The sequence below is a fragment of the Stenella coeruleoalba genome (genome assembly GCF_951394435.1).
Source record: "Stenella coeruleoalba genome assembly, chromosome: 1".
In the NCBI taxonomy this organism is placed as follows: Eukaryota; Metazoa; Chordata; class Mammalia; order Artiodactyla; family Delphinidae; genus Stenella; species Stenella coeruleoalba.
This window is the reverse complement of record NC_137169.1, coordinates 18,369,409-18,393,547: the sequence shown is the minus strand read 5'-3', so window position 1 is coordinate 18,393,547 and position 24,139 is coordinate 18,369,409. Positions and strand designations below refer to the sequence as shown.

The 24,139-nt window shown below is 42.6% G+C and overlaps 1 protein-coding gene across 1 annotated transcript; it reads left to right on the top strand.

The window, feature by feature from the left end:
• Nucleotides 1–1,562: 1,562 nt before the first annotated feature.
• FUCA1 (alpha-L-fucosidase 1) lies at nt 1,563–23,743 on the top strand. Its single transcript, XM_079914484.1, has 8 exons — nt 1,563–1,993; nt 6,802–6,936; nt 14,262–14,399; nt 16,090–16,195; nt 19,403–19,603; nt 20,892–21,082; nt 22,378–22,477; nt 22,702–23,743. Exons 1-8 carry the CDS (start codon nt 1,605–1,607, stop codon nt 22,840–22,842), a joined length of 1,401 nt encoding a protein of 466 aa, XP_079770610.1. The 5' UTR covers nt 1,563–1,604; the 3' UTR covers nt 22,843–23,743.
• The last annotated feature ends 396 nt before the right edge of the window (nt 23,744–24,139 follow it).

The following is a 24,139-nucleotide window of genomic DNA, read 5'->3' as shown; positions in this document are numbered from 1 at the left end:
ACAATCACACTCTATTTCTGCTTAGAGTTTATGGAGGGGGAGAGCAAGGGAGAAAGGGGACCTCAGGTATCACAGAGAACTGCTCTCATTGTTTAGATGAGGAAATGGGACCAGAGAGTGGACAAGACTTGCCCAAGGAGACCCAACAAGGTGGCGTCCAATGCAAGAAACCTAGGTTTCCCAACTTCCAGTTTTTCCACCCTATTGCAATGCCTCTCACCTGCCCCTACAGATTCACATTTTGATTATGAGGCTAAGGAGAAATTAAGGTCATGGTGTCCTATTTTATCTCCCCCAAGATGAGTTCTGTAACATCAAAGACCATTACCCTGATCACTACAAGATGTGTACGAATGTTTTTGTTGTTGTTGTTTTGTTTGTTTGCTTGTGTTAGGTGTCTGGGCTTGCTGTTGTGGACAATATTACAATATAATCTTGCAGAGGAAGTAAAGGAAAATAAAGAAAATGACTGTTCATTCAGCAACAGCCACTGTGTTTCTTTATCACTCCTAGAATGAGGAGGTGCTTGCTTCTGTCGACACAGCTTTTGTCAGTTTCTCTTGCACCTCCTGGGGTGCAAGAGAGAAGCAGCATTTGAGAGACATAGATTCTGCATCTGGATACCTGGGTTCTGGTCCCACTTCTGATCCAAACTAGTTGCATGATCTTGGGCAACTCCAATCCCCTCTCTGGGTCTCAGTTTCCTCTTCCATAAAATGGTAAGGGTAAAGAAGGGGATAGTGTCGAGGGTCTCCAAAGTTCCTTCCAACTCTTACCTGCAGCAGTTCTCACTGATATGTAGGTACCAGCTGTGCCACGGGGGAGTCATTAGACTTCCCACACCTGACAGCCTCACCGCCTGTTTGCGCAGGCACAGCCTCTACCAACTGTAGAGGAATTTGGTGACCTCCCTGCCAGACAAGGTTCACACAAGGCACTCTGGGCCTGAGGCTCTCGAATTTCTCACGCTGTTACTCTAAAAATATTCCTTCGTGGTAGCCTGTGCATGGGTCTTGTTTTTCCAACTAGATGTTAAGCTCTTTGAATTGCCTCAAAATTCCCAAAGCAAGTTCAAAAAATATTTATTAGACAGGCAAAATGGTCACACCTGTTCTTCCTCTTTCAGCGCCCACTTTCCTCCCACCTCTCCCCTTATAATGCTTCTTCCCATCGTCCTTCTGCCCCGTCATTTCTGCCAGGGCTGTTACAATGCCCGTCCATCTGGTATTCCTGCCTCCTGACTTGTTCTTCCATACTACAGCTCAAAAAGTCCCCCACAGCTGCCAACGGCAAAATGGACCAGTCCCAGTTCTCTGCACACACCGGGCCTTCCACACCCCCTCGATTTCTCCGGCAGTGAATTCCAAAGTTTTCAATCATCGGTCACACCCCCATCCTCCTTGCACCTTTCTCCCTTTGAGAGCCAGTGGTGGTAGGGACCGCCCACCAGGAGGGGAAGACGCTCGGTAGCCAAGCAGCCTGGGTTGACCCACCCCTTTTCCTTCCGAGCCAATCATTAGTTAGGGTGGGCGGGGCCACGCGCCCCGCACTTGCGCGTTCAGTGGCGGCGGTGCGGCTCCAAGACTGCTGTCCCAAATCCCGAGATGAAGTTGCGGGTGGTGGGCGCGAAGCTGTTGCTGCTGCTGGTGCTCGGCGCGGTGCGGGCTCTGCGCTGCACCCACCCTCCGCGCTGCACCGACCCTCCGCGTCGCTACACCGCAGACTGGCCGAGTTTGGACTCCCGGCCGCTGCCGGCCTGGTTCGACGAGGCCAAATTTGGAGTGTTTGTGCACTGGGGCGTGTTTTCGGTGCCGGCCTGGGGAAGTGAGTGGTTCTGGTGGCATTGGAAGGGCGAAAAGCTGCCACAGTACGAGAGTTTCATGAAGGAGAACTACCCGCCCAATTTCACCTATGGCGACTTCGGGCCAAGATTCACTGCGCGCTTCTTCCACCCGGACAGCTGGGCCAACCTGTTCGAGGCCGCCGGGGCGAAGTGAGTGCCGCCGCGCGGGGCGGGCGGGGCTCCCCTTCCCCGGCTAGGGCTGACCCGAGCGCCGGGAGGGGGCTTAGGCAGGTGAAAACCGAGCGGGGGAAGGCTAGGCGACTTGCCGGGTCACACAGGTGTCCGTCTGACTTAAGATACCGGGGGTACTGTGTTTTGCCTCCTGAAGGATGCAGAATTGAATATGGCACGCCTGATCCTAAGAAGGTGCGTCTGGTTGAGGATTAGAAGGAAATAAAGGTTTCCGGTTGGTGATGGACTGCAAAGCCCACAGTGTCTGTACCTGAATATTAAGAAGACTGAGCTAAGTGATACCTAATGTCCCTTCCGGGTCAACAAGGCAATCAGGATTCCAGGATTTTAAGCCGGTGGTATGGAGTCTGATCCTAGTTCAGCTGCGAACTTAAACAAGGCATTTTACCTCCCTGCCGCCTCCTTCCATGGTTGTAGACAGGGATTGTGTTCCTCCTTTCAGCTTTAATATGTCCCGAAGGGAAGGGAGTTCTGGCGTGCAGTGTATTTGGGCAACAATACAGATTCTCTTTCAGCTGCTCTTCTCAATGCCTTGCACATAGAGAGTGCTCAAGAAATGTCAGAATCGTTTTGAGAACTGTTGCAACTTACTTGTGAATGGTTCAGAGAACTGAAAGTGCAGAGCACTGGGGCTGGGAAGAGAGAGGCAAGGACTCACAAGGTTGTTGAAAGCTGGGGCTAGTCCTGAAGGAATCATCCTTGAAGACAGGATGTTGCAGGTATTAAGTCAAGGAATGATGACTCTGAGGCTGCTGGGCAGGAAGTGAGTTGGAGGAGAGTAAGAATGAAGGCCAGGTAGGTTTCCCGGCTCCTGGCTTAGGGCAGTCTTCCACCCTTACTTTGTCTCCTCACCTGTCTTCCAGGTTTTAGTTTCTCTTGGACTTTAAGTTCTCTTGTACTAAATAGAAATTACAACTGAAAAAAAAAAAAAAAAAAAAAGAAATTACAACTGATATTTAGTGTTTGCAATTAAGTGTATGGGAATATAAGCCTTGAACAAACAAAGGAGGAGTTCACTGTCTTCCAGAAGCCTTAGAAATCCATAATTTTCAAATGAAGAAGCTAAAATCTGGGAGACATCCTTTGTCCAGGACAAGATGCCCTTGCTATGGACAAGATGACTGGCCCAGACAGAAGAAGGGAACTAATGTCCTAGACTCCAAATCCCGTGACTCTAAGGTGGAGGTTCTTTCCACCACACCAGAGGTCTGCAACCATGGCCAGAGGGATTGGTCCTCTGCCCATTTTGGTGAGTTTCTTGAGATGAGAAGGATTTTTACATTTTAAGGGGTTGTTTTTAAAAAGTAGAAGAAGAGGGGCTTCCCTGGTGGCACAGTGGTTAAGAATCCGCCTGCCAATGCAGGGGACACGGGTTCAAGCCCTGGTCCGGGAAGATCCCACATGCCACAGAGCAACTAAGCCTGTGCGCCACAACTACTGAGCCTGTGCTCTAGAGCCTGCGAGCCACAACTACTGAGTCCGCGTGCTACAACTACTGAAGCCCGCGCGCCTAGAGCCCATGCTCCGCAACAAGAGAAACCACTGCAATGAGAAGCCCGCGCACCACAACGAAGAGTAGCCCCCGCTCACCGCAACTAGAGAAAGCCCGCGTGCAGCAATGAAGACCCAACACAGCCAAAAATAAATAAATTAATTAATTAAAAAAAAAAAGTAGAAGAAGAGTATGCCACAGAGAGGACTGTGATCCACAGAGTCTGAAATACCGTCTAGACCTTAAAGTCTTGAGCACTCCACATCGGCCAGTGATTAAATTGTCACATGTGAGCACCAGCTGTTTTTCTGCCATAAAAGTAGATGAAATGGTGAGTGATTTGCTTGTTATTTCAACACTTGCCTTTTCTCCCCTTTTCTTTTGGCCTTTTGTCACCTCTGTGAATGAGAGGCAATTCATATGGGCTTGGTAAAACAAACAGCTTAATTTTTTTTATTTATTTATTTTTTTTTTGCGGTTCGCGGGCCTCTCACTGTTGTGGCCTCTCCCATTGCAGAGCACAGGCTCCAGATGCGCAGGCTCAGCGGCCATAGCTCACGGGCCTAGCCGCTCTGCGGCATGTGGGATCTTCCTGGACCAGGGCACGAACCCGTGTCCCTTGCATCGGCAGGCGGACTCTCAACCACTGCGCCACCAGGGAAGCCCAGGGACTGCCTTTTAAAGTTCTTTTAATATTGGAAAATGCCCCTGGCAACCTAGAACCCCAAGAGTTCAACACCAAAAGCATCAAAGTGGTCTACTTGCCCCCAGACACAACATCTCTAATTCAACCTCTAGATCTTTGGGGGTCATAAGGACCTTTAAGGCTCATTGCACATGGTACTCTGTGAAAAGGATTGTCAATGCTGTGGAAGAGAACCCCAATATAGATAACATCATGAAAGTCTGGAAGGATTGCAGCACTGAAGATACCATTGTTGTTGTAGAAAAAGCTGTGAAAGCCGTCAAGCCCCAAACAATAAATTCCTGCTGGAGAAAACTGTGTCCAGATATTTTGCATGACCTCACAGGATTTATAACAAAGCCAGTCAAGGAAATCATGAAAGAGATGTGGATACGGCAAAAAAGATGGGGAGGGGGGAGGTCTTCCCTGGTGGCGCAGTGGTTAAGAATCCGCCTGCCAAAGCAGGGGACACGGAATCGAGCCCTGGTCTGGGAAGATCCCACATGCCGTGGAGCAACTAAGGCCACGCACCACAACTACTGAAGCCCTCACACCTGGAGCCCGTGCTCTACAACAAGAGAAACCACCGCGATGAGAAGCCTGCGTGCCACAACAAAGAGTAGCACCCGCTCACCGCAACTAGAGAAAGCCCATGCGCAGCAACAAAGACCGAATGCGGCCCAAAAAAAAGATGCAAGGTGAAGGGTTTCAAGATGTGGATCTTGGAGAAATTCAGGAGCTAATAAACATCACACCTGAGGAATTAACAGAGGACAGCTTGACGGAGATGAGTGCTTCTGAGCAAGTGCAGAGGAAGGAGATGTAGAAGAAGCAGTGCCAGAAGACAGATTGACGTTAGACAATCTGGCAGAAGGATTCTGATTACTCAAGACAGCTTTTGACTTCTTTTACCACATGGACCCTTCTATGATATGAGCACTGAAACTAGAGCAAACAGTGAGGACTTCCCTGGTGGTCCCGTGGTTACCCCTCCAATGCAGGGAGCACAGGTTTGATCCCTGGTCTGAGAACTAAGATCCCACATGTCAAGCAGTGCAGCCAAAAAATAAAAACAAACAAACAAAAAAAGCAAATAGTGGAAGAAGGATTGGTATCATGTAGACGTTATTTTTAGAGAAATGTAAAAACAGAAAAGGCAGACAGAAATTGCAATGTATTTCCATAACATTACACTGAATTCCTGCCTCTCCTGCCTCCCCGTCCACCTCTTCTGCCTCTGCCACCCTGAGACAGCAAGACCCACCCCTCCTCTTCCTCTTCAACCTACTCACCAGGAAGACCTTTATGATGATCTCCTTCCACTTAATGAACGGTGAATAATCATTATGCCATACAGTTAATAAATGTATCTGCTGTGTGAGTGTGTGTCTTCATGTGAAAACCTAAGAACTGGATGGCAAGAACTGTATGAAACGTTTTTGTGTCATCATCGTCGTCGTCATTGCCTGAGTATGCATCACATAGAACATCATATGCAAGATTGGTATGGAAGTGAGTAGCCAATCCTTACATAAGCATATGGTAAGTGACACAATAAAAAATTACCAATGTATCAGTTTTCTTACTGTTTTAAAACTTTGCTTTCAAAGAATTACATTACCATACAGTGTGCCCTCCCCTCTACCCTCTCATAATTGGATAAACTGTGTATCAGCCTATCATCACAGGCAAGTGTGTTTTTTTTTAATGTAACAATGTTTCCAATACTGTTTTATGAATAGGATTATAATACCATAGGCCATAAAAATTTTATAATGATTCATTCATTAGTGTATCGGCTAGGCTATCATGAAGCAATCATATTGATTACTCTAGGCTACTGTAAAGCAATCACATTGCTGCTTCTTTATTATCAATGCACAAATTGTTATACCTACAAATAAATATGAATTTCTTTTTCACATTAGCTTTTCACTTTTTATATCTAGTTTTAGTAATAATTATAACATCTGCAGTGTTTTGTATCATGTAAGATAATATTGATGTAGGTACTGACAGGTGGTTCCTCTTGTAAACAGACAATGTAAACTTATAGTATCAATAAATACAGTACTATAAATGTATTTTATGATTTTCTTAAAAACATTTTCTTTTCTCTAGCTCACATTATTGTATTAATACAGTACATAATACATATAACCTACAAAATGGGCGGGGTTTTTTGTTTGTTTGTTTGTTTTTGTCCACACTGCATGGCATGCAGGATCTTAGTTCCCCGACCAGGGATCGAACCTGTGCCCCCTGCATTGAAAGCACAGAGTCTTAACCACCGGACTGCCAGGGAAGTTCCCCAGAATGGGCATTAATCAGTCATTTATGTTATTGCTAAGGCTTCCAGTCAAGAGTAGGCTATTAGTAGTTAAGTTTTCGGGGAGTCAAAAGTTATACATGGATTTTCTTCTGCACAGGGGGTTGGCACCCCTCACCCCCACGTTGTTCAAGGTTCAACCATACATTTCCTATAGTCAAGTTCTCCCAACCATTTTGAAAGCCCCAGGCATACCGGGTACGTTCGTGCCGGTGGCCCACTGCCCACTTCCTTTGTTCATATGGTTTCAATGTCCACAGGTACGTAGTCCTGACAACAAAGCATCATGAAGGCTTCACCAACTGGCCAAGTCCTGTGTCCTGGAACTGGAACTCTGAGGATCTGGGGCCCCATCGTGATCTGGTTGGTGAGTTGGGAACAGCCATCCGAAATAGGTGTGTGTCCACAGATGATTACTCCATCATCACTTTTGATCTAGCCATCCAATGTGCCGTGCCTTCTCTACTCTTGTGTGTTTTCTAAGTTTGCATTTAACCAGTACCTTGAAGGGCTTCTGGCCTTAGCAGTGTTTGATGCTTGGCAGTTTTCATATGACCAAAGGTGACACCATCAGAGAAGTTCACAGCCCTGTCTGCTTAGGCGAAGGATACCCAGCGTAGACCCCAATGCTTCATTTGCCTTCTGCAAAGGATTTTTTCTGGAAAGGCTACCAACCCCAGGCCTTTTCCAGTATCTGATGGGGGCCACGGTTGGGCCTCTCCTCTTTCTATCCTCCTTAGCTGTCAACACAGAGCTTTGCAGGCATTCAGGGAAGGGTTAGATGAATAGTAGATCAAGAGAGAACTGAAAAGGGCAAAAAGTGAGATAAGGAGCCACCCTGTTGATTCTAATTAATGTTTTCTAATATTTGCCACTTAATAAAAAGTAACTTCCCAGGATCAAAATGCTGGGAAATGGCAGAGGTGGGATTTGAACTCAGGTATTTTGGGTTTGGATCCTATATTTCTGGGTATGTTCGCCTCTAAGGAGGAAAAGTGGTATTTGTGTCATGCCCAATCTCAGCTCTGTTGTGATTTGGCAAACTTGATGTCCTATTTAAGGGGTAGACCAGCTGCCTGTTTGTATAAGTAAAGTTTGACTGGAACACAGTTGTGCCCATTCATTTATGCATTGTCTCTGGCTGCTTTCAAGCTACAATTGCAGAGCTGGGATAGAGATCGCAAGGCCTGCAAAGCCTCAAATATTATCTGGTCCATTGAGAAAGCATTTGCTGACTTATGTCACCGGTTAAATATTCAGTTTCCCACTGCTGTGCTCTGCTAATAGTCCTGCTGTAAGACTCTGAGGTGTTGATTAGATCTGGACTCTAAGATCCTTGATTTTTACCTTCTTTATTTAGTCCGTGAATCACGTGATGAAATACTTAACTTCAATTGTTTCTGTCTTATCTGTGCCATTGCAATATTACATTTACTTCTTACTTGTATTATAGCATTTCCAAAACACTCACTATTCTTAACTCAAAACAAGCTTTATTGTATATGAAAATAGGTCACTTTAACCGTATTTCATTTGGGGAACGTTAAGAACTATTTTTTTTTTTTTTTAGAATTTTATTTTTTTATATGGCACGTTCTCATAAGTTATCCATTTTATACATATTAGTGTACATATGTCAATCCCAATCTCCCAATTCATCGCACTACCTACCCGCCACTTTACCCCCTTGGTGTCCATACGTTTGTTCTCTACATCTGTGTGTCTATTTCTGCCCTGCAAACCGGTTCATCTGTACCATTTTTCTAGGTTCCACATATATGTGTTAATATACGATATCTGTTTTCTCTTTCTGACATACTTCACTCTGTATGACAGTCTCTAGATCCATCCACGTCTCTGCAAATTACCCAATTTCGTTCCGTTTTATGGCTGAGTAATATTCCACTGTATATATGTACCACATCTTCTTTATCCATTCGTCTGTCGATGGGCATTTAGGTTGCTTCCATGACCTGGGTATTGTAAATAGTGCTGCAATGAACATTAGGGTGCATGTGTCTTTTTGAATTATGGTTTTCTCTGGGTATATGCCCAGTGGTGGGATTGCTGGGTTATATGGTAATTCTATTTTTAGTTTTTTAAGGAACCTCCATACTGTTCTCCATAGTGGCTGTATCAATTTACATTCCCACCAAGAGTGCAAGAGAGTTCCCTTTTCTCCACACCCTCTCCAGCATTTGTTGTTTGTAGATTTTTCTGATGATGCCCATTCTAACTGGTGTGAGGTGATACCTTATTGTAGTTTTGATTTGAATTTCTCTAATAATTAGTGATGTTGAGCAGCTTTTCATGGGCTTCTTGGCCATCTCTATGTCTTCTTTGGAGAAATGTCTATGTAGGTCTTCTGCCTATTTTTGGATTGGGTTGTTTGTTTTTTTAATATTGAGCTGCGTGAGCTGTTTATGTATTTTGGAGATTAATCCTTTGTCCGTTGATTCGTTTGCAAATATTTTCTCCCATTCTGAGGGTTGTCTTTTTGTCTTGTTTGTAGTTTCCTTTGCTTTGCAAAAGCTTTTAAGTTTCATTAGGTCCCATTTGTTTATTTTTTTTTTTATTTTTTTTTTTTGTGGTACGTGGGCTTCTCACTGTTGTGGCCTCTTCCGTTGCGGAGCACAGGCTCCGGACGTGCAGGCTCAGAGGCCATGGCTCATGGGCCCAGCCGCTCCGCGGCATGTGGGATCTTCCCGTACCGGGGCACGAACCCGCGTCCCCTGCATCGGCAGGCAGACTCTCAACCACTGCGCCACCAGGGAAGCCCCCATTTGTTTATTTTTGTTTTTATTTCCATTACTCTAGGAGGTGGATCGAAAAAGATCTTGCTGTGATATATGTCAAAGAGTGTTCTTCCTATGTTTTCCTCTAAGAGTTTTATAGTGTCCAGTCTTACATTTAGGTCTCTAATCCATTTTGAGTTCATTTTTGTGTATGGTGTTAGGGAGTGTTATAATTTCATTCTTTTACATGTAGCTGTCCAGTTTTCCCAGCACCACTTATTGAAGAGACTGTCTTTTCTCCATTGTATATCCTTGCCTCCTTTGTCATAGATTAGTTGACCATAGGTGCGTGGGTTTATCCCTGGGCTTTCTATCCTGTTCCGTTGACCTATATTTCTGTTTTACGTGCCAGTACCGTACTGTCTTGATTACTGTAGCTTTGTAGTATAGTCTGAAGTCAGGGAGTCTGATTCCTCCAGCTCCGTTTTTTTCCCTCAAGACCGCTTTGGCTATTCGGGGTCTTTTGTGTCTCCCTACAGATTTTAGGATTTTTTGTTCTAGTCCTGTAAAAAATGCCATTGGGAATTTGATAGGGATTGCATTGAATCTGTAGTTTGCTTTGGGCAGTATAGTCATTTTCACAATATTGATTATTCCAATCCAAGAACATGGTATATCTCTCCATCTGTTGGTATCATCTTTAATTTCTTTCAACAGTGTCTTACAGTTTTCTGCATACAGGTCTTTTGTCTCCCTAGGTAGGTTTATTCCTAGGTATTTTATTCTTTTTGTTGCAGTGGTAAATCGGAGTGTTTCCTTAATTTCTCTTTCAGATTTTTCATCATTAATGATAAGAATGCAAGAGATTTCTGTGCATTAATTTTGTACACTACAACTTTACCAAGTTCATTGATTAGCTCTGGTAGTTTTCTGGTGGCATCTTTAGGATTCTCTATGTATAGTATCATGTCATCTGCAAACAGTGACAGTTTTACTTCTTTTCCAATTTGTATTCGTTTTTGTTTTGGTTTTTTTTGCCGTACACGGGCCTCTCACTGTTGTGGCCTCTCCTGTTGCGGAGCACAGGCTCCGGATGCGCAGGCTCAGCGGCCATGGCTCACGGGCCTAGCTGCTCCGCGGCATGTGGGATCTTCCCGGACTGGGGCATGAACCCGTGTCCCCTTTATCGGCAGGTGGACTCTCAACCACTGCGCCACCAGGGAAGCCCTGTATTCCTTATACTTCTTTTTCTTCTCTGATTTTCGTGGCTAGGACTTCCAAAACTATGTTGAATAAGAGTGGCGAGAATGGGCATCCGTGTCTTGTTCCTGATCTTAGAGGAAATGCTTTCAGTTTTTCACCGTTGAGAATCATGTTTGCTGTGGGTTTGTCGTATATGGCCTTTATTATGTTGCGGTAGGTTCCCTTTATGCCCACATTCTGGAGAGTTTTTTTATCATAAATGGGTGTTGAATTTTGTCAAAAGCTTTTTCTGCATCTGCTGAGATGATCATATGGTTTTTATTCTTCAGTTTGTTAATATGGTGTATCACATTGATTGATTTGCGTATATTGAAGAATGCTTGCATCCTTGGGATAAATCCCACTTGATCATGGTGTATAATCCTTTTAATGTGTTGTTGGATTCTGTTTGCTAGTATTTTGTTGAGGATTTTTGCCTCTATATTCATCAGTGATATTGGTCTGTAATTTTCTTTTTTTTTAGTATCCTTGTCTGCTTTTGGTATCAGGGTAATGGTGGCCTCATAGAATGAGTTTGGGAGTGTTCCTTCCTCTGCAATTTTTTGGAACAGGTTAAGAAGGATGGGTGTTAGCTCTTCTCTAAATGTTTGATAGAATTCACCTATGAAGCCATCTGCTCCTGGACTTTTGTTTGTTGGAAGATTTTTTTTTTTTTTTTTTGCAATACGTGGGCCTCTCACTGTTGTGGCCTCTCCCGTTGCGGAGCACAGGCTCCGGACGCATAGGCTCAGCAGCCATGGCTCACGGGCCCAGCCACTCCGTGGCATGTGGGATCTTCCCAGACCGGGGCACGAACCCGTGTCCCCTGCATAGGCAGGCGGACTCTCAACCACTGCGCCACCAGGGAAGCCCTGTTGGAAGATTTTTAATCACAGTTTCAATTTCATTACTTGTGATTGGTCTGTTCATATTTTCTATTTCTTCCTGGTTCAGTCTTGGAAGGTTATACCTTTCTAAGAATTTGTCCATTTTATTGGCATAGAGTTGCTTGTAGTAGTCTCTTAGGATGCTTTGTATTTCTGCAATGTCTGTTGTAACTTCTACTTTTTCATTTGTAATTTTATTGATTTGAGTCCTCTCCCTCTTTTTCTTGATGAGTCTGACTTATGGTTTATCTTCTCAAAGAACCAGCTTTTAGTTTTATTGATCTTTGCTATTGTTTTCTTTGTTTCTATTTCATTTATTTCTGCTCTGATCTTTATGATTTCTTTCCTTCTACTAACTTTGGGTTTTGTTTGTTCTTCTTTCTCTAGTTCCTTTAGGTGTAAGTGTAGATTGTTTATTTGAGATTTTTCTTGTCTCTTGAGGTAGGCTTGTATTGCTATAAACTTCCCTCTTAGAACTGCTTTTACTGCATCCCATAGGTTTTGGATCGTCATGTTTTCGTTGTCATTTGTCTCTAGGTATTTTTTGATTTCCTCTTTGATTTCTTCAGTGATCTCTTGGTTATTTAGTAACGTATTGTTTAGCCTCCAGGTGTTTGTGTTTTTTACGTATTTTTCCCTGTAATTTATTTCTAATCTCATAGTGTTCTGGTCAGAAAAGATGATATGATTTCAATTTTCTTAAATTTACTGAGGCTTGATTTGTGACCCAAGATGTGATCTATCCTGGAGAATGTTCGTGCGCACTTGAGAAGAAAGTGTAATCTGCTGTTTTTGGATGGAATGTCCTATAAATATCAATTAAATCTATCTGGTCTATTGTGTCATTTAAAGCTTGTGTTTCCTTATTAATTTTCTGTTTGGATGATCTGTCCATTGATGTAAGTGAGGTATTAAAGTCCCCCACTATTATTGTATTACTGTCAATTTCCTCTTTTATAGCTGTTAGCAGTTGCCTTATGTATTGAGGTGCTCCTATGTTGGGTGCATATATAGTTATAATTGTTATATCTTCTTCTTGGATTGATCCCTTGATCATTATGTAGTGTCCTTCCTTGTCTCTTGTAACATTCTTAAAGTCTATTTTATCTTATATGAGTATTGCTACTCTGGCTTTCTTTTGATTTCCATTTGCATGGAATATCTTTTTCCATCCCCTCACTTTCAGTCTGTATGTGTCCCTAAGTCTGAAGTGGGTCTCTTGTAGACAGTATATATATGGATCTTGTTTTTGTATCCATTCAGCAAGCCTGTGTCTCTTGGTTGGAGCATTTAATCCATTCACGTTTAAGGTAATTATCAATATGTATGTACCTATGACCATTTTCTTCATTGTTTTGGGTTTATTTTTGTAGGTCCTTTTCTTCTCTCGTGTTTCCCACTTAGAGAAGTTCCTTTAGCATTTGTTGTAGAGCTGGTTTGGTGGTGCTGAATTCTCTCAGCTTTTGCTTGTCTGTAAAGCTTTTGATTTCTCCATAGAGTCTGAATGAGATCCTTGCTGGGTAGAGTAATCTTGGTTGTAGATTCTTCCCTTTCATCACTTTAAATGTATCATGCCACTCCCTTCTGGCTTGTAGAGTTTCTGCTGAGAAATCAGCTGTTAACCTTCTGGGAGTTCCCTTGTATGTTGTTTGTCGTTTTTTCCTTATTGCTTTCAATAATTTTTCTTTGTCTTTAATTTTTGTCAGTTTGATTACTATGTGTCTCCACGTGTTTCTCCTTGGGTTTATCCTGCCTGGGACTCTGCGCTTCCTGAACTTGGGTGGGTATTTCCTTTCTCATGTTAGGGAAGTTTTCAACTGTAATCTCTTGAAATATTTTCTCGTGTCCTTTCTCTCTCTCTTCTCCTTCTGGGACCCGTATAATGTGAATGTTGCGTTTAATGTTGGCCCAGAGGTCTCTTAGGCAGTCTTCATTTCTTTTCATCCTCTTTTCTTTATTCTGTTCTGCAGCAGTGAATTCCACCATTCTGTCTTCCAGGTCACTTATCCATTCTTCGGCCTCAGTTATTCTGCTATTGATTCCTTCTAGTGTATTTTTCATTTCAGTTATTGTATTGTTCATCTCTGTTTGTTTGTTCTTTAATTCTTCTAGATCTTTATTAAACATTTCTTCCATCTTCTTGATCTTTGCCTCCATTCCTTTTCCGAGGTCCTGGATCATTTCACTGTCATTATTCTGAATTCTTTTTCTGGAAAGTTTCCTATCTCCACTTCATTTAGTTGTTTTTCTGGGGTTTTATCCTGTTCCTTCATCTGGTACCTAGCCCTCTGCCTTTTCATCTTGTCTGTCTCTGTGAATGTGGTTTTTGTTCCACAGGCTGCAGGATTGTAGTTCTTCTTGCTTCTGCTCACGTTAAGAACTATTAATAAATCTTATATGAAACAATAAACCTATATTAATTAATTCAGCTACACAGAAAATGTTACTAATGATTATTTAAGTGATAAGATTTTAGTTATTCTTTATACTTGTCTCTATTTTCTAGTATCTCTTCCATATGTGTTCTTACGATTGACAGAAAACATTTTTTAATAGGACTACGTGTTATTGAGATAATTGACTTAAAAGACAAAAGATGGTTTAAATGACATTTGGTGTTAAGATATTTATGTATGAAAATAATTTGTTATGTGTATTATCAAAAGCATAGTAAGCCCGATCATTCTGCTTAAGTGAATGATGAGATAATTTAAGGAAAAGGTTGTGGATCCTGCCCCTCTGCATGCCCTATGGATAAGTTTCACTGAGATGTAAAAATGCTGCAACTGATTTTTCTTAAAATAAATTATTTTTTCTTTGCTTAATGACAGTTGCTGTCCTGTTTTTCTGTTTAAGGAACATACGCTATGGACTCTATCACTCACTGTTAGAATGGTTCCATCCACTCTACCTACGTGATAAGAAAAATGGCTTCAAAACACAGCATTTTGTCCATGCAAAAACAATGCCAGAGCTATATGACCTTGTTAGCAGGTACAAAACAGAAATTTTTTTGGCCTTATGACCTTCAGCAATGACACCTGAGCTTCTTATAGGATACTGTTAAGTTGACGGGAAGGGGAAAAGGGGTAGGACATCAAAATAGTAAAAGTAGTGGTTGTGTTAAGACAAAATATATTTTTTCTTCCTACTTTTCAGAACTTTCATAATATGGTCATATTGCCTCTATAAATTGAAACAAACAAAACTGAGGATGGTAGTAAGTCAAAACTTCAGTTCCCTCCTTACATGCTATTTTCTTTGTCTGGACCTTGAAGAAGGGCAACATGGTCTAACGGACCCTGAAGAGGATTTGGCATCTGGCAGATTTGTATTTGAATCCTGGCTCTAGTTACTTACAGACCTTAAACAGGTCACCCTTCTGAGCCTCAGATTCTTACTCTGTGAAGTGGGGATAATAATGCCTTCTGTGTAGGGCTCAGCATAGTATGTGAGAAGTATTTGTCACTATGCCTGGTATCGAATAATGGTGTTGTTATTGCCGTTATTCTTAAAATGATGATTTTCACTTTGGCATTTGTCCCTAGTCTTCACCACGTTTTATTCTGAGTTTGCCCTTCTTGCTTCTGGGGCCTCCTAGAGGATGGTGGACCTTTAAAGATTAAGAGGCAGCCATCTCTGCCTGGACTCCCATTGTAGACCAGAAGACAAAAAAAACTCCTTGCATCCAGATGACTTCTCTAAGGAAATAGTACAGTTGTAAGAGATCAGCATAGGCTTTAAGTCAGAAATCTAGTTCTTTTTTCTTACTGACTGGATAGCCTTGAAAAAACGACTTCATCTTTCTAGAACTCAGTTTCTTTATCTGTTTATACATCACAGGGTTGTCTTGAGAGTGAATGAGGTAATGAGTATAAAGTGCCCAGTACAGTTTCTCGTACACAGTGGAACACAGACCAGCAGTGCTTCTCTCACCTCTCAGACAGGCAGTCATTTTCCTGGAATCAAGCTGCTATCCTAAGTAGTTACGGAGTACAGCACACGATTAGGCATCAGGCAGACTTGCATGTGGGTTCCAGCTCCTGTTACTTACCAGCTTTGTCACCTAAAGCAGAGTACCCTACTGAGCATTAGGTTCTAGCTTTCTGAAGTGGGAATAATAATGCTTACCTTATAGTTATGAATACACACACACACTCACACCTCATAGGGCTCAGAGTAATAATATGTGAAAGATGCAACTGTGGCTCAAGTGAATTCAATAGATTTTCATAGTCAAAGTTTTGGGTAGTTGTCCCCAAAAATGCATTTGGCGGAACAGTTCAAGCTCTAATACATCTTAAAAGCAGAAACATTAATCCTGTAGTTCTGGACCACCACTCTTTTCATTGGAATTAGTTGCCGGAAGGAAACCAAATTGTATACACACTGATTACAACTCTACTTTTTAAGTTAAGACATTAAAAAGAAAAAGATTAGGAAGAAATACACCAAAGTGCTGTGTATTAAACAGTGGTTGTGTTAGCTAAGGGGCTTGTGTGTGTGTCTGTGTTGTCATTTTTGTCTCTTTAGTTTTCCACCTTCTCTGCATTGCGGTAGTCTTTTGGTACTTTCCAAATAGGAGAAAATTAATTTTTAAATACTTGTTGCAAAGATAGATCCGTAAGACTTTACTATGAATGAATTCAGATAATAAACATTGTTCTCATTGCTTGTCTCTCAGGTACAAACCTGACTTGATTTGGTCTGATGGAGAGTGGGAATGTCCTGATAATTATTGGAACTCTACAAATTTTCTTGCTTGGCTCTACAATGATAGCCCAGTTAAGGTACATGATTATATGATTTATCTCTTATTTTTCTGTTATGATAAAAGAAAATGTGAGGAACCGAGATCCGGAGTAATAACAATAATGACCACAGCAACAATAGTAAATAGTAATATCAACGTGGGTGTGGTAGGGATCAGGGAACTTAGTGGATGTTAAAGGTTTCTCCATTAATTCTTTTTTGGCCTCTTACTTGGAGTATAATCTTTCTTCTTCTCCTTTAATTCTTGATTTTTACAAGATAGTTTTAAATCTTCTTAAATTTAAGTAGGCTAGAAATAGTATGGCGAAGTCCCAGACCACCATAGAGAAAATAAACTATTAAGTAAACAGACATTATAAATGAGAAAACCACCCCAAAAATTAATATATAAAACATGTAAAATTAAACGATAAGAATAAAATGTGAATATCTATGACTTCACCTACTCTTATGTTGATTATGTAGTTTAACTCTTAAGGGGAAATTTCATTTCCCTTATATTCCAAATTCTTTTTTTTTTAAATTAATTAACTTATTTTATTTTTTTGGCTGTGTTGGGTCTTCATTGCCAGCCCCAGCTTTCTCTAATTGAGGCAAGCAGGGGCTACTCTTGGTTGCGGTGCACGGGCTTCTCATTGCGGTGGCTTCTCTTGTTGTGGAGCACGGGCTCTAGGCGTGTGGGCTTCAGTAGTTGTGGCACACGGGCTCAGTAGCTGTGGCACACGGGCTCAGTAGCTGTGGCTCACTGGCTCTAGAACACAGGCTCTGTAGTTGTGGCGCACGGCCTTAGTTGCCGTGGATGGCATGTGGAATTTTCCCGGGCCAGGGCTCGAACCTGTGTCCCCTGCATTGGCAGGTGGATTCTTAACCACTGTGCCACCAGGGGAGTCCCTCCAAATTCCTGAGGGAACTTTGCCTACCTTGTCCTCTCCCCCATAATCAACACTATTACGCTGCACGATAGCTACCCATTTAAAGTTTGTATTTCAATACACTTACAAAGCAGCAGACATCTTAATCTTCACTATAGCAAATTTCAAAAATTTTACATATTCTAGATTTGTTGTGGATTTTAAAGAAAAGTCTAAGTGTAAGACCAGTTTGAACTGAGCTTTCTTGGTAGATTCATAAACCTCTAAGGATCTCATTGGGTAAATATTACTAAATTCAGAAAATGGAGAGAAAGAAAAAAGGAAGGATCCTATGTGACAAATTGAAGCAAATTCAGATTGGTTTTCTGGGACTTGCAAGATGTGTGGGGACCTCTAGTGGCACAGTGTTGTGCTTCTTCCCCGATGGTCCTCAGGCTGGGGTGGCTCCGTTGTGGATCCTTGGGTGGGACACCACAGACCCTGTTCTACCCACTCTTGTTCTGAATGCTTTCTCACGCATTGGGAAGGAGGGTGGTTTTGGAGATACACTCATGTTAGGAAAGTACTTTTAGGAGAAATAGTCCCTTCTCCTTATTCTCCATTCTCTCTAGTTCCCACGTGGCTCACTCCTGAGCTCTCTGCAGGTGTTCCCTGGGAGGTCACCTTCCCCGTCACCCTATCTAAAATTGCAGCATGCCCCTGTCACACTGTATGTCTTTCTTTGCTTTATCTTTCTCTTACCACTAAGATATTGATATTGGCCTAACATATTTCAGATATCATTTGCCTCTTTACTATCTGTCTCCCTCACTGAAGTGTCAGCTTTGTGAGGGCAAGCGTTTGGGTCTGTTCACTGCTGTGTCCCCAACCCCACGAACAGTACTTGGCCCAGTTAGGCGCATAGTAAGTATTGGTGCAATGTAAACTAAATCTGCCTCCTGGCAATTTATATTCTTTCCTGGAAGAAGCAAGAAACACTCCTGGATCGGTGTTCCCTGTTTACGTTCATCCCTAACTCTGCTGTGATGTCACATTATAATTTTTCACGTATCTGTCTCCTCAGCTAGTCTCTGCTGGATTTCTGAGGGCAAGAACTGTGTTTCTTTTACCCTAGATAACCCAGTATGAGCCTCATAGTAGTATTTTTTTAAAAACACTTATTTATTTATTTATTTGGCTGCATCAGGTCTTGGTTGTGGTGCACGGGCTCAGTAGTTGTGGCACGTGGGCTCTCTAGTTGTGGCGTGCGAGCTCTAGGGCACACGGGCTTAGTTGACCCACAGCACGTGGGATCTTAGTTCCCCGACCAGGGATCGAACCTGCATCCCCTCCATTGGAAGGTGGCTTGTTAATCACTGGATGGCCAGGGAAGTCCCTTATAGTAGTAGTAAACATTTACATTAGGTTATTCCATGTAAGGATTTCTCAAAGTTCAGCAAAACCTTGAGGGAAGGGAAAAGAATGTTTGATTTTTTCTTACCTAAGTAAAGAAAGTCAGGGTTGTATAGTGGAAAGTATCCTGGGCTGGGTTTAAATACCTGATTCACAGGCCCAGCTTTCTGAAACTCTGCCTGGGGTTGTGACCTCGGGCAAGTCTCCTCTCCATTTCTCCTTTGATAGAATAAGTGGTTTACTAGATTATTTAAACAGGCCATTCCAGCTCTGACATTACACATTGCTAGGCCAGGGTTTCTCAGCCTCGGTACTATTGACATTCCGGGCTGGATATTTCTTTGTTGTGAGGGGACTGTCCTGTATGTTGTTAAGATGTTTAGAAGCATCCCTGGTCTCCACCCACTAGGTGGCAGTAGCACCCCCCCACCCCCGCCCCGGTTGTGACAACCAAAACAACTGTCTCTAGATTTTGCTAAAAGTCTTGTCCAGGGCAAAATGGCCCCCAGTTAAGAAACACTGCTCTTGGGCTTCCCTGGTGGCACAGTGGTTAAGAATCTGCCTGCCAATGCAGGGGACACGGTTTGATCCCTGGCCCGGGCAGATCTCACATGCTGCAGAGCAACTAAACCCGCGCGCCACAACTATTGAGCCTGTGCTCTAGAGCCCGTGAGCTACAACTACTGAGCCTGCGTGCCACAGCTACTGAATCCCGCACACCTAGAGCCTGCACACCACAGTGAAGAGTAACCCCCGCTCTCCGCGACTAGAGAAAGCCCGCGCACAGCAATGAAGATCCAACACAGCCAAAAGTAAAATAAAATTTAAAAAAAAAGAAACACTGCTCTCGACTAAGTCTGCTTCTTGCTTCCAAGTAAGCACCTAATACATCAAACTGTGTTACGTAAGGAACCTAAGTGATTTTACCCCCGATGACCCCGGTACTCCTTCCTCCTTTAGGATGTTGTCGTAGTAAATGACCGATGGGGTCAGAACTGTTCCTGTCGCCATGGAGGATACTACAACTGTCAAGATAAATTCAAGCCAGAGACCTTGCCAGATCACAAGTGGGAGATGTGCACCTCAATAGACAAGCTGTCCTGGGGCTATCGTCGCAACATGGCAATGGCTGACATCGCAAGTGAATCTCAAATCATTTCGGTAAGAGTACCTGTGAGGTAGTGATTTGTTAACTACCTTCTGACTAAGAGTGGTGGAAGCACTGTGGATGGAAGTGCAGGCTGATAGATCCCTTTAGGGTTATTGAACACACTCATAAAACCTGTCCTAAGGAACTAGGTATAATTAAGAAGAGTTCTGTACAGAGATGTTCTTCCCAGGATTATTTTCAGTTTGACATTTGGGTTGTTTCAATTTCTTGCAACCATAAAGGAGTAATTACATAGATTTAGGGATTTTCCTTAACTATTAAAATGTTTCTGAATGTAACATGGATTAATGCTTAGAGGGTTGGTGTAGTATCACAACTATATAGAATTAACTGCATAGGAAAAGCACCAAAAGGAAACATCAGAAGTTAATGGTGTGGGGCTTCCCTGGTGGCGCAGTGGTTGAGAGTCCACCTGCCGATGCAGGGGACACGGGTTCGTGCCCCGGTCTGGGAAGATCCCACATGCCGCGGAGCAGCTGGGCCCGTGAGCCACGGCTGCTGAGCCTGCGCGTTCGGAGCCAGTGCTCCACAACGGGAGAGGCCACAACAGTGAGAGGCCCACGTACCACCAAAAAAAAAAAAAATTAATGGTGTGGTGTCTTTGGGGTACTGTAACAAAACCTCCTTTTTAAAGTATTCTGTATGTAGCCTTAATTTTTCTGGGCTGCCTTGAAGTGCTACCGTTTGAGGTCACACTAAACACACACGCATCTCCCTCCAAAAATCTTAAAGAATATATCTCTTTACAGCATGTTTTCCTGAAGGGGCAACATACACACTTATATAGCCCACCACATACAAAGTGTCCTGAAATTCATCAGATCTTTTCTACCTCCCCAGAGTCTCCACAGCACCTGCTCTAAATCTGTCCTCTCTGATCCCTGTTTTCTCTCTGGATGGCTCCATGGGATTCCTTCATGGCCAAGTGCTTTGTTTTCAGTTCCCTGCTCACAGTCTGTGCTTCTGACACACGACCCTTCCCGCTGCACACGGCACCACAGCAGGTGCCGGTTCACAGGGAAGTGCCTGTGATACTCCCTGGAATTCGAGTTAATATATTTCTCCACCTTGTGGCAGGATTTTAAAATTTTCTCACATAAGCCTATCCTGCTTTTATAATGACAAAAATATATAGTATTTTCCAAAGGGTAAAGGCTATTCACAAAACAGAGGGAGAATGTAGCCTAGATTCTTTTTCTTCCCTTCATCTGTGTGTTATAAGCATTTCTCCAGTCTTGACATTCAGAGCTGGGATTTCCTTGTTTCTTTTCTCTCCAGGAACTGATTCAGACAGTAAGTTTGGGAGGCAACTATCTTCTCAACGTTGGACCAACTAAAGATGGACTGATTGTTCCCATCTTCCAAGAAAGGCTTCTTGCTGTTGGGAAGTGGCTGAGCATCAATGGGGAGGCTATCTATGCCTCCAAACCATGGAGGGTACAATTGGAAAAAAACACGACCTCTGTGTGGTGAGTCTAGTCTTCTGTTACGTGCAGGAATGGGATGTGGCCCCACCCTGAGCTGGCATCTCCTTGGGTCCACAGTGGTACAAGCCAGGCTGGGAGTCATCTTGAGGAAATGCAAAAGCGGTCCTTTTGCTATTAAATTTGTGCCCAGGTTTATGTTTTAGGCCCCAGGGTATCTTTGACTAGTAAGGGAGGCCAAGGCTTGGTGAAAAAAGAAAGAGCTACAAAGTGTCAGTCAATTTGCTTGACAATGTTACCCCACCTCCTAAAAATACTAATAGCTGATATTTGCACGACATTCACAATATGCAGGCTTCGCTCTAAATTCTTTCCCCTAATTTCATCCCCTCAACCATCCCACCAAGTTGATCCTATCATTATCAGGTTACAAGTGAGAAAGCAGACTCAGGGCAGGAATATCACTTGCCTAGAATTACAGAGCTGCTAAATGGAGAAGTCATGATTCATGCTTGGATTGTGGATCTAGTTATTTGATCTTGCGCTTCAGTGTTTTTCAATGGCAAGATGGGGTGATGATACGTAACTTCCTAGAGTGTGAGGGTTAAATGAGATAACATATGTAAAGTATCATCAGAGTGCCAGGCACAAACTAACTGCTCAGTGAAAGACCTCTGTAAATGTTATACCAGAGAGCAGGGGTCTCTGGGTCAGGGGAAACACGTTCATCCTTCTGTTCTGGATGAGTTTCTATGTAGTGATTTTCACCCTCTTCTTTAAGCATGGTGAAATCTCAGAACAACAAGCTTGTCTTGGGAATTCCCTGGCGGTCCAGTGGTTAGGACTCTGCTCTTTCACTGCCATGGGCCAGGGTTCGATCCCCGGTCGGGGAACTAAGATCCCGCAAGCTGTGTTGGGTGGCCAAAAATTAAAAAATAAAAAAAAAATTTTAAATTAAAAACAAAAACCCAGATTTGTCTTCGTTGCACACCTTGCCCTTGTTATATCCTTGACTTTTCATATGGATTTGGAGTCAAAGAATGATTTGAATGATGAGGCAAATGGCTTCAGTGTGAGGTAACTAGTATAAGAGTTACAAATTTTTTAAAGAAAACTTAGAACCCTGTAGAGAGAGAAAATGGAAGATATCACCAGAAAGAATCTTCCAGGGCTGCTTTCTTCCCACAGACCTTAATTGGTATCGAGTTATTAGTGCTTCCTTGTAGCAGTGACAGACTGAAGGTCTTGGAATTGGTGGATAATTGAAAGGGGAACATATAAGGTCATGTGGCAGGGTAATAAGCCAGGTATCTTTGACAGTGATGTTTCTTTTTTCCCAGGTATACCTCAAAAGGATCAGCTGTTTATGCCATTTTCCTACACTGGCCAGAAGATGGAATCTTAAGCCTTAAATCCCCCATAACTACTTCGACTACAGAGGTAAAGAGCCTCAGTCAGTCTTGTCAGAGATGTAACTTTTTGTAAAGGAATTGGCAAGTCTTCTCTAATTCTTCCTTCCTTCCCCAGGTTTCTCCCATATTTATTCCCCTTTTGGACTGTCTCCCCTGCCATGGCCCAGCATAGTTGTTTCTCACCATGTTCAGGCTACATTCTGTGCCCATCAGTGCATTAATGTTTTTTCCATTCCCTTTTGCTTTCTGCAGGTAACAATGCTGGGAATCGAAAAGTATCTGAAGTGGTCCCCAAATCCAGGTAAAGGTCTCCTCGTGTACCTGCCCCAGTTACCACCCTCTGCTCTTCCGACTGAGTTTGCTTGGACTGTAAAGCTGACAGGAGTGGAGTGATCATTGGAGTTCAACCAGAAAGGGACACTGCCTACACTTTGATTTTCCTCTTACAGTACCATCACTGTAATAAACTACTCTTGTCTACTCACACATCTCTTTTCCAACGCATTTTAATAAAAGGAAGGAATTACGTTATGCTGATGTCTCACAGGATCAAAGATCTGAGATCGATTGCTAGCATCTCTCTCTCTGATCAGCAGAAGGGATTGAGCAGTTAAGCTCATCCTAACTTTGGGAATTATCTACGATGGAAACTTCACTCCATTCTGTGTTTCATAACCTGCTTGTTTACTCAAATGATTTCAGATCAAGAATAAGCCAAGTCATCCCGTTGCCTATAGGAGGAGCTGAAAAGGATTTGGCAAAATCCACCACTTGCTATTTATTTAGCATCAAATGTGACCAGTTACTCCCACCTACCCCCAGGAGCAGGAGATCCTGGAGGGGAAGGAAAGTGCTTCCTAGGCTGCTAATAATCAGCTTTTTAGAAGTTTCCAAAGCAAACTAAGAGCTCTGAAATTCAGTCTGTTTACAGTGATACTATGAAGAAAATGAATGTGATTCTGCCCTGCTTTCTTTAATACAATCAAATAAATAAATTTGTACATCAAATTATTTTCTACCAAAAAGCATGTTGTAGCTTTCTTCTTCCAGTTTCTATATGGATTGCTTATAGCCTTATGTTTTATAAAAAAATAGAAGGGGGATAACTTGCCAAGTCTCTTTAATGCAGAGCAAAGAAAGTAATTCCTTTGGTTCTTCTACTCCTCACTTCTAGTACCATTCTTTTGAGGTGACTCAAAAAAAACCTCAGCAAAAATGGGCAAAGGACTTGAATAGACATTTTTCCAAAGAAGATATACAAATGGCCAATAAGGCATGAAAGATATTCAAAATTACTAAGCACTAGGGCAATGCAAATTAAAACCACAGTGAGATACCACTTCATAATCATTAGGATGGCTATTATCAAAAAACAAAAGCCAGAAAATAACAAGTGTTGGCAAAAATATGGAGAAATTGGAACTGTTGTGCGTCACTGGTGGGAGTGTAAAATGATGCAACTGGTTGCAGAAAACGGTACAGCAGTTTCTGAAAAAATTAAACACAAAACTACCACATGGTCCAGCAATTCCACTTTTTGGATATATACCCAAAAGCACTGAAAACAGAATCTCAAAGAGATTATTTGTAGACCCATGTTCATAGCAGCATTATTCACAATAGCTAAAACATGGAAGTGTATATATATGTAGCTGATTCTTGAACAATATGGGTTTGAACTGTGCAAGTC

Excerpts from the sequence above, each read along its gene's own strand:
- FUCA1 (XM_079914484.1), top strand. The coding sequence starts at position 1,605 with ATGAAGTTGCGGGTGGTGGGCGCGAAGCTGTTGCTGCTGCTGGTGCTC. Across the intron at positions 6,937-14,261 it reads GGAACAGCCATCCGAAATAG|GAACATACGCTATGGACTCT; the intron begins GTGTGTGTCCAC and ends TTTCTGTTTAAG. Across the intron at positions 22,478-22,701 it reads TAACTACTTCGACTACAGAG|GTAACAATGCTGGGAATCGA; the intron begins GTAAAGAGCCTC and ends TGCTTTCTGCAG.